The sequence below is a fragment of the Salmo trutta genome, chromosome 23, assembly GCF_901001165.1.
Source record: "Salmo trutta chromosome 23, fSalTru1.1, whole genome shotgun sequence".
Taxonomy (NCBI): domain Eukaryota; kingdom Metazoa; phylum Chordata; class Actinopteri; order Salmoniformes; family Salmonidae; genus Salmo; species Salmo trutta.
Genome location: NC_042979.1, coordinates 42,888,873 through 42,905,479, shown reverse-complemented (window position 1 = coordinate 42,905,479; position 16,607 = coordinate 42,888,873). Strand labels below are relative to the sequence as shown.

The 16,607-nt window shown below is 42.2% G+C and overlaps 2 protein-coding genes across 18 annotated transcripts in view; both read right to left on the bottom strand.

The window, feature by feature from the left end:
- Positions 1–1,404, bottom strand: part of ppip5k2 (diphosphoinositol pentakisphosphate kinase 2) — a 68,809-nt gene extending 67,405 nt beyond the window's left edge. For 7 of the 15 annotated variants that reach the window (XM_029710426.1, XM_029710429.1, XM_029710431.1 and 4 more), the window contains exon 1: positions 1,040–1,404. The gene's annotated coding sequence lies outside the window, so the exon portion shown is untranslated. The remainder of the gene's footprint in view (positions 1–1,039) is intronic. The other 8 variants (XM_029710432.1, XM_029710433.1, XM_029710436.1 and 5 more) reach the window with 3 other exon arrangements.
- Positions 1,405–6,647: 5,243 nt separating this feature from the next.
- pam (peptidylglycine alpha-amidating monooxygenase) overlaps positions 6,648–16,607 on the bottom strand; it is a 144,978-nt gene continuing 135,018 nt past the window's right edge. For all 3 annotated transcript variants that reach the window (XM_029710422.1, XM_029710423.1, XM_029710425.1), the window contains one exon: positions 6,648–6,976. In XM_029710422.1, the coding sequence (XP_029566282.1) occupies positions 6,789–6,976 (188 nt within the window). In that variant the 3' untranslated portion in view covers positions 6,648–6,788. The remainder of the gene's footprint in view (positions 6,977–16,607) is intronic.

Below are 16,607 nucleotides of genomic sequence, written 5' to 3'. Positions count from 1 at the left end.
ACACTGGCTGTGTCCCAAATGGCACCGTATTCCCTATACAGTGCCATCGGGCTTTGGTCAGAAGTAGTGTATAGGGAGGGCTATTCGTGACACACTGTTATCTGCCTGGGCACACACACACACACACACACACCACCATGCAACCTTCCATCACCCTCAGACTGGACATCTGGCATGGGAACAAACTGTCAGTCACAGCACGACCAGGATGCTACAATCAGCCCAGGATAGTTAGATGATGTCCAATCCAAAACAAGTGCAACCTTGAAATGCAAGGGAAGGTCTCCAGGTTGGAATGTAGCTACTGATTTATGTTTTTTTCCTTCCTGTGTGGACCACACACACACACACACACACACACACACACACATACATACATACATACATACATACATACATACATACATACATACTAGGCTAGACTGCAATGGGGTTCAAGGAAGATGTATTGAATAGCCTTCTGATAGTGAACCAGTTCTCTGACTGTGTCCTGGAAACGCATTCTGATCAGGATTATTAGTCTGTGAATTGGGTCTGATACTTTCCATTAGTAAACTAGCTTCTACAACATGTAATGATGACAAGCTGACACAAGACATTGTAATAATATTAACGACGTTAAAAAAAAAAATCAACATTCACTCGGGCAACGGAAAAGGACGTGTACAGTTCTAAATCACATCAGCGTCGGATGATATGCTTCTCTAAACATTCTTATGGTTAGCTAGTTAGCATTTTTTTCTTCATCAGTTGAATGGGGAATTCAAAAAGCTTTTCATCAGATAAAATTATTGAATGACTCATCGGCCTTCCTCCATCCAGACAGGTGCAACATCACCTCGCTAACGTTAGCCTAGTCCATGGCTAACGGCGTTAGCTACCTAGCACAGTTAGCTTGTACTTCCTGACAAATGTCTAGCTTCGACTTGTTAACACTGGCCAGGCACGCGTGCCTCTCCTTCTTATGTTAGGCTTAGTGAACTTAATGTCAAATGTGTTGTTTTTTTTTACTTAATGTAAAAAAAAAAATGTATCTTACCTTATCTAATATGAAACGCCCTTAGTCGAGTCTGTATGCCTTCAAAGTAAGTTAGTCCTGCTTGGCTTCTGACAACACGGACAGCTTAGCTAGCTAGCCTGCCAACTACACAGTAGTACACCTTACTGAATGTGTGTGCATTGAAAAAAAGGTTGTTGCTAGTTTGTAGCCAACATTGTTCCGACACTGTTACTAGCAGGGATGCTGATTTAGCTACCTTATTCCAAGTGTTGTTTTGCAGTTTCACTCTAACAATTATGCATGGTGATTTTCATTTTGCGCTATCACAGCTATCATTAAAAATCTCAACATACCAGGGGCGTATTCATTACTAGCGGACTAAACTCCACTCCATGGTGGCTAATTCATTACGGAAACCGTTCACCGTTTAAGAACCAAAAGTAACCAAACAGACCAAAACGAGAGTTTCTATTGGACTAATTCAGGTAGGTCCCGCCCCCATTTCGCTCAGTGTGCTTCCGGTTAAGAAACGTTTTGCAACAAAATTGTCGTAATGAATACACCCCAAGAACCAAAAAACGTAATTTGTATGTCGTCACTAAGGGGCGGGAAAAGAGACATAATTCCTCCAAAGCCTCAAAAACACAAGTATGGGTAGAAGCAAACTTGGAAAACAAGAAGCAGAGTATACAGGATCTTCTTTGGTGAAAGTATTGATTCCACTGTCTAGGAATTGAAGATGCCATATACTGTCTAACGCTCAAATTTTTCACAATAGCCGGGCCATTGTGCCCTTGCCGTTGTGCCCTTGAGCAAGGCACCCCTACATGGCTGCGTTAGGAAGGCAGCCTAATTCTGATATTGTTTTTCACTAATTGGTATTTTGGCCAATCAGATCTGGTGTAGGTTGCCTGTCTAAACGCACCCTATGCCGGGGAGCCACACTGCTGCTGACCCTGAGCTTCCAAACCCCTCAGTGGTGTGTGTGTGTGTGTGTGTGTGTGTGTGTGTGTGTGTGTATGTTTTGGGGGGTTGGGTCAAAAAGGAAAATAATATTTCCACTTTCTGACAGATCATGGAATTGAGAATGCCTCAAAAATTCCAATTCAAGTCTTGCATTTTAATTTAATTTGAATTGAAATAGGGAAAAGGATACATAATTGCAATTCGATTTTTAATTAAATTCAATGCCTTTTTCTGTTCCACATTAGGTGTGGTCTATACAAATATACATCCTGTACATAAAACATCAAACATGTCGTTATTTACATGCATATAAAATATTGTTGAAATTGATTTAGAGGACAAACTCTTAAAATAAATGATCAAACAAAACAAAACCTGTATGTGAATATTCTAAGTTATTATATTTAGTTAATATTAAAATAAAAATGTTGTTCAATATGGGGAAAATACTACATTTCCCAGAATGCAAAACCTACTGTTGTGTACTTTAGCAGCGCTTCCCTTCCTCTTTTTTTTTGCAGCCCTAGAGTCCTTTAAAATATCTATCTGGTTTCTGAAAATGTCCTATCTGGTCTCTGATCATGTCCTACGGTTTCTGGTAATGTTTCTCTAGCAACAGTGACATTTATCAATGTTCAGGGAATTACCAGTCCCCATTGAATTAGCGGGTAAAGAGTTTCAATTACTGTGGCTGTGTTGATTTCCAACTTTGTCTGCGTTTACAACTGCAGCCCAATTCAGATGTTTTATTGTTGCACAAATTGGTCTTTTGACCAATCACATCAGATCTTGTTTAACGTCAAACTTTTTTCATAGATGTTCTGATTGGTCAAAAGACCAATTAGTGAAGAAAAAAATATCAGAATTCTTCTGCCTGTGTAAACACAGCCATTGTGCACTAGTTTGACTAGAGACCTATGGGCCCTAGACAGAAGCAGATCACCATAGGGAATAGGGTGCCAGACTGTCTTCTTGACCTTGTGTAGCTTAGCTCTAAGAGGGTCAAATAAGAGAGCGTTTGAGAGCAAAATATATACAGTTTGCCCTTGCTTTGGGATGGTCAATCATTAAACATAATGAATTCACAACTCGTTTTACAACACTCTGTATAATCACAGATCATCGTAGTTGAGGAGATTAGCAAAAAAAGATTGAACTACAAATTCTATAATTTCTCCAGAACATATGACTGAGGTCAATGGATGCATCTCAATGGTGACTTCCTCTACTCACCTCATTTTCTTGTGCTGATCTGAATGCCTATCAGGTGATCAGAAAATCCCTTCCTGCCTATCAGGTGATCAGAAAACCCCTTCCTGCCTATCAGGTGATCAGAAAATACTTTCCTGCCTATCAGGTGATCAGAAAATCCCTTCCTGCCTATCAGGTGATCAGAAAATCCCTTCCTGCTTATCAGGTGATCAGAAAACCCCTTCCTGCCTATCAGGTGATCAGAAAACCCCTTCCTGCCTATCAGGTGATCAGAAAATCCCTTCCTGCCTATCAGGTGATCAGAAAATCCCTTCCTGCCTATCAGGTGATCAGAAAATCCCTTCCTGCCTATCAGGTGATCAGAAAATCCCTTCCTGCCTATCAGGTGATCAGAAAATCCCTTCCTGCCTATCAGGTGATCAGAAAATACTTTCCTGCCTATCAGGAATATCCAATAACTTTCTGAAAATTCCCAGGTTTTCCAAAAACCCTGGTTGGCTCCAAGAATTGTCCAAACTAAATTTCTGAAAAACAACCCTAAAATTTCACCTCTTCTGTTCACACTGAGTATACAAAACATTAAGAACACCTTCTCTTTCCATGACATAGACTGACCAGGTGAATCCAGGTGAAAGCGATGATACCTTGATGTCACTTGTTAAATCCACTTCGATCAGCGTAGATGAAGGGAAGGAGACAGGTTAAAAAGTATTTTTAAGCCTTGAAACATGGATTGTGTATGTGTGCCATTCAGAGGGTGAATAATACCATAGGTGTCCCTCCAACCAAACATATATTCTACAACTCACCACTAGGTGTCCCTCCAAACAAACATATATTCTACAGCTCACCAGTAGGTGTCCCTCCAACCAAACATATATTCTACAGCTCACCACTAGGTGTCCCTCCAACCAAACATATATTCTACAGCTCACCACTAGGTGTCCCTCCAACCAAACATATATTCTACAGCTCACCACTAGGTGTCCCTCCAACCAAACATATATTCTACAGCTCACCACTAGGTGTCCCTCCAACCAAACATATATTCTACAGCTCACCACTAGGTGTCCCTCCAATCAAACATATATTCATTCTATAGCTCACCACTAGGTGTCCCTCCAATCAAACATATATTCTATAGCTCACCACTAAGTGTCCCTCCAACCAAACATATTCTACAGCTCACCACTAGGTGTCCCTTCAACCAAACATATATTCTACAGCTCACCACTAGGTGTCCCTCCAAACATATATTATACAGCTCGCCACTAGGTGTCCCTCCAATCAAACATATATTCTATAGCTCACCACTAGGTGTCCCTCCAATCAAACATATATTCTACAGCTCACCACTAGGTGTCCTTTCAACCAAACATATATTCTACAGCTCACCACTAGGTGTCCCTCCAACCAAATATATATTCTATAGCTCACCACTAAGTGTCCCTCCAATCAAATATATATTCTATAGCTCACCACTAGGTGTCCCTCCAACCAAATATATATTCTATAGCTCACCACTTGGAGTCCTTTCAACCAACACACCGTAAAATAACATCTGATTGAAGCCCAAAAAATTACAACTCCAATCAATGTCAACCCAGTTTCAATGAATAAGTTTGATTATTGACATTATGATCAGAAATATTTAACCAAAAGGATAAGTTAAACTCAGCAAGCAATGCTTGTTTTCATAAAATATGAATGTCCAATAAGCTACTGTACAAGCAGTGGTGACATAGAAAACAACTTTGATGCAATTTTGTGCAATGACCTTTTTCTCTAGATCTACATACAATATGTTTCAAGAGAATCCAATACCTGTGCTATGAGCACCACGTGAGAATCTGATCACTTCTCTTTTACAGTAACTGCACCAAAATTCCCAGGTTGTCTAGAATCAGGAAGGAATAAGCAGGAAATCTGGAAAACTTCGGAAGTTACCGGAATGTTGGAACCCTTAATGTTGTTGCTCAGTGAATGACGTGAGAAGGTTATGCTTTGCAGACACTTTATTACACAAATAACATTGTTACTGAAAATAGTATTCTTGCAATAAAACCTCAGTATGTCACAATAAATATCAGACACAGCTTACATCTGATTGGAAAATTTCCTAAATACAGCTTTAGATACATGATAATAATAATAATAATATTTTTTATCCTTTCTCTTGAATGCGATACAATGAAACTTAAGTACAGTTGACAGTAGCAGCAGCTCTTTCCATTATGTGGCACATTTGTAATAATATACACTACCGTTCAAAAGTTTGGGTTCATTTAGAAATGTCCTTGAAAAGCACATTTTTTTGTCCATTAAAATAACATCAAATTGATCAGAAATACAGTGACATTGTTAATGTTGTAAATGACTATTGTAGCTGGAAACGGCTGATTTACTATGGAATATCTACATAAGGCGTACAGAGGCCCATTATCAGTAACCATCACTCCTGTGTTCCAATGGCACATTGTGTTAGCTAATCCAAGGTTTATCATTTTAAAAGGCTAATTGATCATTAGAAAACCCTTTTGCAATTGTTATCCTTTTGCAATTGTTAGACAATTGGGCCCCTCCACTCCTCTTTCTATTCTGCTTACAGCCAGTTTGAGCTGTTCTACGAAGGGAGTAGTACACAGCGTTGTAGGAGATCTTCAGTTTCTTAGCAATTTCTCACATGGAATAGCCTTCAATTCTCAGAACAAGAATAGACTGACTAGTTTCAGAAGAAAGGTCTTTGTTTCTGGCCATTTTAAGCCTATAAACAAACCCACACATGCTGATGCTCCAGATACTCAACTAGTCTAAAGGCCAGTTGTATTGCTTCTTTAATCAAAACAAAAATGTTCAGCTGTGCTAACATAATTGCAAAAGGGTTTGCTGATGATCAATTAGCCTTTTAAAATGATAAACTTGGATTAGCTAACACAACGTGCCATTGGAACACAGGAGTGATGGTTGCTGATAATGGGCCTGTGTAGATATTCCATTAAAAATAATCAGTTTCCAGCTACAATTGTCATTTACAATATTAACAATGTCTACACTGTATTTCTGATCAATTTGATGTTATTTTAATGGACAAAAAATGTGCTTTTCTTTCAAAAACAAGGAAATGTCTAAGTGACCCCAAACTTTTGAACGGTAGTGTAGGTGCTGCAGAAAGGCAAAATACATAATTAAAAAGGCACAAATGTACAGATAAAAGTAATCAACCAAAGTTTCTGGACCAAAAAAACCTGAAAACATAACATTAAAGCATCTGGTTGATTAAGTACTGTAAGTGGAAGAGATTTATGTAGGATAATTAATTATAAAAATAAAACTACCCCTCGTTTCCCTCCTTCCCGTTAAAATGATATTCTAAAAAGCATCACTCCTCGACCTACCAGTGTTCTCTTACTTAAAATCTCTGGTCCCATTAACTCACAAAGCAAGAAAGTGGCACATCGTATCAAGAATGTTTTTTTTGCACAAATAAATAGGAACGATTGGCAGCCAACACAAACATAGATACACATACGATTATAGTACATCCTGACCACGGGAGCCAAGGGTCGGTTGGCATTTGGTGGGACGGCTTCGAGGTGGGGTGGTGGGGGTCCTAAGAGGAGGAGGAGGGGCCGACAGGGGGAGGCGGGGCCGAGTACTCCTCGTTCTCCGAGTCGGTGTCGTTCTCGTCGTCTTTCTCCTGGTCACTACCCTCGGTGCTGAGACGGTCAAAGCCTTGCCGGGTGTAGCCCTTGTGAGTGGCAAAGAAGTTGCCCAGGTTCAGACCGCCCGCAGCTTTACCTGTGGGATAAGGAAAACATCAAAGAGGGGAAAAGATTACAAAGATGTCCCATTTCAGAAAGTCTTTTCCCATTTCAGAGAGTCTTTTCCCATTTCAGAGAGTCTTTTCCCATTTCAGTGAGTCTTTTCCCATTTCAGAGAGATTCATCGTGTTTTAGGGGACGCTGCACTGCATAGACCCAGATTGAACCTACTCCTGGACCAAAAACCTGTGCTTTGGAGAAACTGAAAGTGTTTTTCTGACCTAAGACAAACCCACATTGAACCTACTGGACTTAAAACTAGACTTAAAGGGGTGAGCTAGTTTAACTCCATTGTTTGTAAACAATGTAATTTGAAACCAACACTGTATAGCCTCACAACATGGTTAAAACTAAAATGTTGATAAAAATGAATGGTCAGTCCTTGCATCCATTGCTCTGTCTATGAATTTGAGAGTGGTTACATTTTCTACAGACCCATTTGTTTCAACCAGTGACTAATTTGTTATTGTTTGAACTGCAAATTGCCCCTTTAAAAAAAGCATGTGCAAGAATCGTCCACTGAAAGTGCTTTTTAGTCCAGGAATATGCTTGATGGAGATCTGAGCAGCTGCCTGTTAGAGATATCATAGATGTCTCCCATGTGCTATCTATTCTCTTTGTGGGATGGCACAGGGTACTGTTTCGCTTGACAAATTCCAAATCAGATATAATCACAAAGGCTCAGCAACGCATTCAAGAACCAACGTTGAAACAGAATCGGCATTATCACTGCTTAATAAGGGAGTTTGTATTTCATTCATCAACGTCACAGTAAAGTACCAAACAGAGATGTGTTGCATAATACCACCAGCTTGTCTGATCTAACAACATATCTTCCGTCGTCACAATAAGACCGGTATCAACACCTCAACAGCCCCTATTCATGACACCATCTGCCTGGGAGCAGTGGCTCCACCACAGTGACTTCTATCAAACCCCATCTTGAGTCTAGACACCTCTGGATGCAACATCATCATTTCTCCCCTTGCACTGTACTGTAGTCGGTGAATCATCTGTTTATCATTGGCTGAGTCACAAGTGGCACCCTATTCACAGCTCATAGGGCTCTGGTCAAAAGTGGTGTACTATATAGGGAACAGGCTGCCATTTGAGATGCACCCCATTATGTGAGGTGATTGGATGAAAGTCGTCCAGAGTCCATTGACGTCAATCTGAGAGAGTGACAGGTCATAAAGTATTATAAATTACATTTATTGGTCATATCTGTACCGTCTCGTCATGCCCTCTGGAGATTCCTTGATCAGGATCGTGTTGTATGCGCTGCATTTTTTATATCGGATGGCTGCCCGTTTGCACTTAGACAAAGAGACCTTAACCTTGACTATCTCTGTGCATAGCAGTTTTTCCATTCGGCTGGGTGTGTGTAATTCCAATTCACAAAAGGGCAGAGAATTTTCTGAAAGGACTGTTTGTGTGTCCACTGCTTACGGGTAAGACCAAGGTTAAGGGTGGTGATGGGCTCTGCGAGAGGGAATTCTTCGCCACCCTGGGACACACACGTAACCACAGAGCAGCACCCCTGGAGCGGTTTAGTGGTTGTCGACCAATCCAAATCGATCTCACTTCTTGAACCGACCTGATGGATTTGATCCCAACTCTGCTCATTGGCCAACAGATGGTGTCAATCATTTCTACAGCACGTGACAAAGTCCTCCGACCAGCCATGCTGTGAGCATGAAGCATCAAAGAAGACCAAGAGATGGCTCATTTCTCAACTAAGGGGAGGTGGCACTGCACAGACCTACATTGAACATCCTCCTGGACTAAAAACATGTTCAATGGCCTCCTGAGTGGCGCAGTGGTCTAAGGCACTGCATTGCAGAGACACCACTACAGCTGTAGTCCCAGGCTGTGTCACAGCCAGTCATGACTGGGACCCCCAAAGGGCGTTGCACGATTGGCCCAGCAAGGGGAGGGTTTGGCCTGACGGGGCTTTCCTCATCGCGCTCTAGCGACTCCTTGTGGCGGGCCGAGCGCCTGCAAGCTGACTTCGGTCGTCCGTCAGACGGCGTTTCCTACGACACATTGGTTAGCAACACGCATGCCCCACCCACCTGTCTTTTTCAGACATCTATTTACTGTGCTTCAGCAAAATCACCTTGAATCTCACTAGATTGATTTCTTTCCTTTACTCCTGCGACTGTTTCATGCTCTTGTTTGTGCCTTTCCCATTAACGTTACGACTGAGGAAATGTTTCATGGTATCCAATTGGCTGTTACAGTCTTGTCCCATTGCTGCAACTCCCGTACAGACTCGGGAGCGGAAGGTTGAGAGCCGTGCGTCCTACGAAACATAACCCAGCCAAGCCACACTGCTTCTTGACACAATGCCTGCTTAACCTGGAAGCCAGCCACACCAATGTGTGGGAGGAAACACCGTGCACCTGGTGACCGTGTCAGCGTGCACTGCGCCCGGCCCGCCACAGGAATCGCTAGTGCGCGATGGGACAAGAACATCCCTGCCGGCCAAACCCTCCCCTAACCCGGATAACGCTGGGCCAATTGTGCGCTGCCCCATGGGTCTCCCAGTCGTGGCCGGCTGTGACAGAGCCTGGACTCAAACCAGAATCTCTAGTGGCACAGCCTTAGACCACTGCACCACTCGGGAGGCCCAGGATACATTGTCTTATTTGTCTTATCGTTGAATCTATAAGAACGCTAAAGCTTCATAAGGGATTTAACACACCGTCTCAACACATATACCACAAGAAACAGAAAGACTGGGATTAGCCAGGCATTTGATTTTTCAGAGAGAGCAGGTGAGTACAGGTAAGGTAGAGAGATCAGGTAGGGTAGAGAGATCAGGTAGGGTAGAGACAACAGGTAGGGTGGAGACAACAGGTAGGGTGGAGACAACAGGTAGGATAGAGAGAGCAGGTAGGTTGGAGAGAGCAGGTGAGAGCAGGTAGGGTAGAAAAAGCAGGTAGGGTAGAGAGTAGGTAGGGTAGAGAGCAGGTAGGGTAGAGAGTAGGTAGGGTAGAGAGCAGGTAGGGTGGAGAGAGCAGGTAGCATAGAGAGAGCAGGTAGGGTAGAGAGAGCAGGTGAGAGCAAGTAGGGTGGAGAAAGCAAGTAGGGTGGAGAGAGTAGGTGAGAGCAGGTAGGGTAGAGAAAGCAATTAGGGTGGAGAGAGTAGGTGAGAGCAGGTAGGGTGGAGAAAGCAGGTAGGGTGGAGAGAGCAGGTAGCATAGAGAGAGCAGGTAGGTTGGAGAGAGCAGGTGAGAGCAGGTAGGGTAGAGAAAGCAAGTAGGGTGGAGAGAGTAGGTGAGAGCAGGTAGGGTGGAAAAAGCAGGTAGGGTTGAGAGCAGGTCGGGTAGAGAGAGCAGGTAGAGTAGAGAGAGCAGGTAGGGTAGAGAGAGCAGGTGAGAGCAGGTAGGGTGGAGAAAGCAAGTAGGGTGGAGAGAGTAGGTGAGAGCAGGTAGGGTGGAGAAAGCAGGTAGGGTGGAGAGAGCAGGTAGCATAGAGAGAGCAGGTAGGTTGGAGAGAGCAGGTGAGAGCAGGTAGGGTAGAGAAAGCAAGTAGGGTGGAGAGAGTAGGTGAGAGCAGGTAGGGTGGAAAAAGCAGGTAGGGTTGAGAGCAGGTCGGGTAGAGAGAGCAGGTAGAGTAGAGAGAGCAGGTAGGGTAGAGAGAGCAGGTGAGAGCAGGTAGGGTAGAGAGAGCAGGTAGGGTAGAGAGAGCAGGTAGGGTAGAGAGAGAGCTGGTAGGGTGGAGAGAGCAGGTAGGGTGGAGAGAGCAGGTAGGGTAGAGAGAGCAGGTAGGGTAGGGAGAACAGGTAGGGTAGAGAGCAGGTAGGGTAGAGAGCAGGTAGGGTAGAGAGCAGGTAGGGTGGAGAGAGCAGGTAGGGTGGAGAGAGCAGGTAGGGTAGAGAGAGCAGGTAGGGTGGAGAGAGAGCAGGTAGCATAGAGAGTGCTGGTAGGGTTGAGAGAGCAGGTGAGAGCAGGTAGGGTGGAGAAAGCAAGTAGGGTGGAGAGAGTAGGTGAAAGCAGGTAGGGTAGAGAGAGCAGGTAGAGTAGAGAGAGCAGGTAGGGTAGAGAGAGCAGGTGAGAGCAGGTAGGGTAGAGAGAGCAGGTAGGGTTGAGAGAGCAGGTAGGGTAGAGAGAGCAGGTAGGGTAGAGAGAGCAGGTAGGGTAGAGAGAGCAGGTAGGCTGGAGTGAGCAGGTGAGAGCAGGTAAGGTAGAGAGAGCAGGTAGGGTTGAGAGAGCAGGTAGGGTAGAGAGAGAGCAGGTGAGAGCAGGTAGGGTAGAGAGAGCAGGTAGGGTAGAGAGCAGGTAGGGTAGAGAGAGCAGGTAGGGTAGAGAGAGCAGGTAGGGTAGAGAGCAGGTAGGGTGGAGAGAGCAGGTAGGGTAGAGAGCAGGTAGAGTTAGAGAGCAGGTAGGGTAGAGAGAGAGCAGGTAGGGTAGAGAGCAGGTAGGGTGGAGAGAGAGCAGGTAGGGTAGAGAGCAGGTAGGGTAGAGAGCAGGTAGGGTAGAGAGAGCAGGTAGGGTAGAGAGCAGGTAGGGTAGAGAGCAGGTAGGGTAGAGAGCAGGTAGGGTAGAGAGAGCAGGTAGGGTAGAGAGAGCAGGTGCTGTGGTTTCAGCCCTGTTTCACCCCTTTATGTTCATGTATTCATATATGCAAATACAGATGACATATTTATGCAAATGAGGCACATATCATTTCTTAAATATATTTTTAAATACCTGATACAATCATAAAAAGTTCAATGTTGCAATAAACTGACTACCTGAATTCACACTAATCCCTGAACTCCATTATTTGTCCATGTCAGTAAAATATGTTATGTTCAATAATTAAGCCAATATCTGATAGATAATAGAAATAAAAAAAATGTGGAGTTCAGGGATTAGTGGGATTGTCCAACTGTTGCATTTATTGGAATTGTTTTGAAAACATTTTAATAATTTTGATGACCGTTGCTACATTGGTACAGTTTACTTCCGGGTTAAGCGAGTAGCGTATTAAGAAACAGTATGGCTTGGCGGATCATGTTTCAGAGGACGCATGTCTCGACCTTCACCTCTCCCAAACCCGTTTAGGAGTTGCAGCGATGAAACAAGGTTTTAACTACCTATTGGATATCACAAAATTGGGGAGAAAATGGGATAAACATTAACTGCACTATTTGACGTACGTAAGGCCATGAGAAAATGACCTTAGGAAGGAATGCAGCAGGGCAGAGTATTGCTGCCCCTCCACTTTCTCTGTATGTCTGTCCATCTATTTAGTCCATCTTTTATGAGAGGAGTTTGACCCTTAACCCATATCAACGTGACCTCAGGACTACTATAATAGGAGTTGCTACCTTGACATGTAAAAGGGGCAATTGTGGGTTGAGACAGAAGGACACAAGGTATGTAATTACCAAATCTGTTATCAGACTGAGTGTCTGACTAGATTTCATTTAGACACTGAACGGATCAACGCTAGTTCCTTGCTAATTCTGACACAGTAAAGGGCTTGACTGATGTTTTACTTGTCCGAAAGATCAAATCATTTGCTCAAAAATACAAAATGGTTGGTAACACCATGGGCCAAAAAGGTGTGTTTTAGGGACCACACGCTGGTTGGCGTCTGACTGATGACATTTTTGGTTTGCAAATTACTGCCGGAACTCTGTTCAGAGGTGCTAAGTACTCTCTGACCGCAAACGCTACCGGTGTGTCTGTGCCGTAAGACATAAAGAAAAGTGATTAACCCAACTGGCTTCAGTTGCTTTACTCAGGGTTCTTATACATTCTGACAGATGGAATGTCATGACTTCTCCGTGACTAGTTAACCAAATCCCATGTTTCTACGTTCATGTTTCAGGGAAGATCTATTGACAGCATGGGAGCTATTTATCAATTAGGCTACTTACTCTAAGATGATTTTCTTTACGTTATCAAAATGACATGGACAATATTGAATTGAGGGGAATCCCAGCATTCTAATCGTGTCAAATGTAACTCCAAATATTGAGCACTTGAGAGACTGTTTTACAACCGAAATATGTAGCATTGGTTTATTAACGCACCTGTTCATCAACTGCGTGTCGGCCATTTGCGGTTATTCACAAGTGCCGGTGGTAAGTTTTTTTAGGACATAGGACATGACAATTACATTAATACATGCTAGCTAAATAGTTAACTAGCGAGGTAACTAGCCAGACTACACTATATGTTTTGAATATCTAGTTAGTCTGTTGTCTATCATTATTTTATAGGCTACCAGTTGCTGCAATGTCTCTCTCTCTCCTCGGGCAACTGCCCGCTTGCTCTGGCACACACGCAGGTGATGCACTCAGCATGACTTTTAATTAATGACTGTACAAATCCTGTTTGCTGACCAAAATGTAGCTATAACTGGGCAAATAACTCACTAACGCACTAATGAATACCAAGACGTGCAGACGTGGATACACGCTGCCCTGCACTTTGATCTCAAAAGCGCATCTCACAACCGCAGGTGATTGAAAGACAGCTCGTGCCTGTCAATGCAATACAATAATTCTACTCCGATGCCCTCTGCAGAGATTGGGAGAACAGTGCGCAACACATCACATCCGGAGGACACTTTGATCCAATTCTGATCTGCGTAATTGATCCAATTCTGATCTGACTAATTGATCCAATTCTGATCTGACTAATTGATCCAATTCTGATCTGACTAATTGATCTGACTAATTGTTTGATAGTGGGTTTTTTTCTCCATTCGGACAACTTAAATCTAACAAAAAACAAAGTTTTAAATGATAAGTAGGCATTGGTCTGAAGTTGAGGTCGACCGGTTAATCGGCATGGCTGATAAATTAGGGCCGATTTCAAGTTTTCATAACAATCGATAATCGGCATTTTTGGACGCCGATTATGGCCGATTACATTGCATTCCACAAGGAAACTGTGTGGCAGGCTGACCACCTGTTACACGAGTGCAGCAAAGAGCCAAGGAAAGTTGCTAGCTTGCATTAAACTTATCTTATAAAAAACAATCAATCTTCACATAATCACTAGTTAACTACACATAGTTGATGATATTACTAGGTTAACTAGCTTATCCTGCGTTGCATATAATCAATGCGGTGCCTGTTCATTTATCATCGAATCACAGCCTACTTCGCCAAACGGGTGATGATTTAACAAAGGCACATTCACGAAAAAAGCACAATCGGTGCACGAATGTCCCTAACCATAAACATCTTTTGCCTTTCTTAAGCAGAGTCAGGGTATATGCAACAGTTTGTGCCGCCTGGCTCGCTGCGAACAAATTTGCCAGAATTTTACATAATTATTCCATAACACTGAAGGTTGTGCAATGTAACAGCAATATTTAGACTTAGGGTTGCCACACGTTCGATAAAATATGGAACAGTTCTGTATTTCACTGAAAGAATAAACTTTTTTTTCTCGAAATGATAGTTTCCGGATTTGACCATATTAATGACCTAAGGCTCGTATTTCTATATGTTTATTATATTATAATTAAATCTATGATTTGATATTTGATAGAGCAGTCTGACTGAGCAGTGGTAGGCAGCAGCAGACTCATAAGCATTCATTCAAACTTTACTGCGTTTGCCAGCAGCTCTAGCAATGCTTGATCACAGCGCTGTTTATGACTTCACACCTATCAACTCCTGAGATTAGGTCTGGCAATATTAAAGTGCCTATTAGAACATCCAATAGTCACAGGTATATGAAATACAAATGGTATAGAGAGAAATAGTCGACGTGTCATAATTCCTATAATAACTGCAACCTAAAACTTCTTAACTGGGAATATTGAACCATCATCTTTCATATGTTCTGAGCGAGGAACTTAAACGTTAGCTTTTTTACATGGCACATACTGCACTTTCACTTTCTTCTCCAACACTGTTTTTGCATTATTTAAACCTAATTAAGCATGTCTCATTATTTATTTGAGACCAAATAGATTTTATTTATGTATTATATTAAGTTAAAATAAAAGTGTTCATTGTTCATTCAGTATTGTTGTAATTGTCATTATTTCATATATATATATATATATATATATATATATATATATATATATATGAAAATCATCCGATTAATCGTATGGGCCTTTTTTGGTCCTCCAATAATCGGTATCGAAAAATCATAATCGGTCGACCTCTAGTCTGAAGCTTTAAAAGAAAGGAAATTCACATGAGCACCACAATGCCTACTCCACAGTAGCTATGTTGGTCTATTGTACTTCAAACAATGTGTAGGCAGGTTGCTTAGGATTCAAACCTTCTCACACAGCCTCATTCATACTCTTAGAGGTTGTTCTCCCACAGTGTGATTTATACCACATACAAGTTAACGTATTAGATTCTTCACACACCACACTAATCCCATTGAACTGGCCTTTAAAGCTTTCATGTTATTATATGAAAAACAAGCATTGCTTTTATACTTACAAGACCCTCATGCTTGATTGAGCTGTTTTGTATTGTAGTAATGTGGTGCCTGCCTGTATTTCCTCAAACCTTTTTATTTACATGTCATTGAGAAATAAATATATTTCATGAAATCTTTTTTTGGCAAGTAGGTGCCCGACATAACACCAGGTAGGTGGTGGTGTGTTATAGAGCTTTATAGAGCCTGTGTGCATTCCTGACTTCTGGAACTGTTAGCTTGTGTAATATTGACATAAACTCTGAAACATTTGTTTTGAAAACATATTTTCTAAATCGCTGTGCTGATCAATGGGCAGTTCATTACCTCTGTCAAATGAATATGTAGCTTAAAGTTGTGTGTATTTGTATTTATTTTAGCAATAAAGATGGTGCCGTTACAACAATACACATTTACTATAGGCCTATGTCTAAAAATACATACAGCCTTTTGACATATACAGTACCAGTGAAATGTTTGTACACACCTACTCATTCAAAGGATTTTCCTTATTTGTATTATTTTCTACATTGTAGAATAATAGTGAAGACATCACAACTATGAAATAACACATATGGAATCATGTAGCAACCAAAAAAGTGTTACATCAAAATATATTTTAGATTTTAGATTTTTCAAATAGCCAGCCTTTTCCTTATTAGAAGCTTTTCACACTCTTGGCATTCTCTCAACCAGATTCACCTGGAATGCTTTCCCAACAGTCTTGAAGGAGTATGCTGAGTGCTTGTTGGCTGCTTTTCCTTCACTCTGCGGTCGGACTCATCTCAAACCATCTCAATTTGGTTGAGGTCGGGGGATTGTGGAGGCCAGGTCATCTGATGCAGCACTCCATCACTCTCCTTCTTGGTCAAATAGCCCTTACACAGCCTGGAGGTGTGTTGGGTCAATGTCCTGTTGAAAAACAAATGGTAGTCCCACTAAGCCCAAACCAGATGGGATGGCGTATTGCTGCAGAATGTTGTGGTAGCCATGCTCGTTAAGTGTGCCTGGAATTCAAAATAAATCACAGACAGTGTCACCAGCAACACACCCCCACCTCATCCTCCATGCTTTACGGTGGGAAATACACATGCAGAGATCATCCGTTCACCCACACCGCGTCTCACAAAGACACGACTCCAGACCAAAGGATAGATTTCCACTGGTCTAACGTCCATTGCTCGTGTTTCTTGGCCCAAGCAAGTCTCTTCT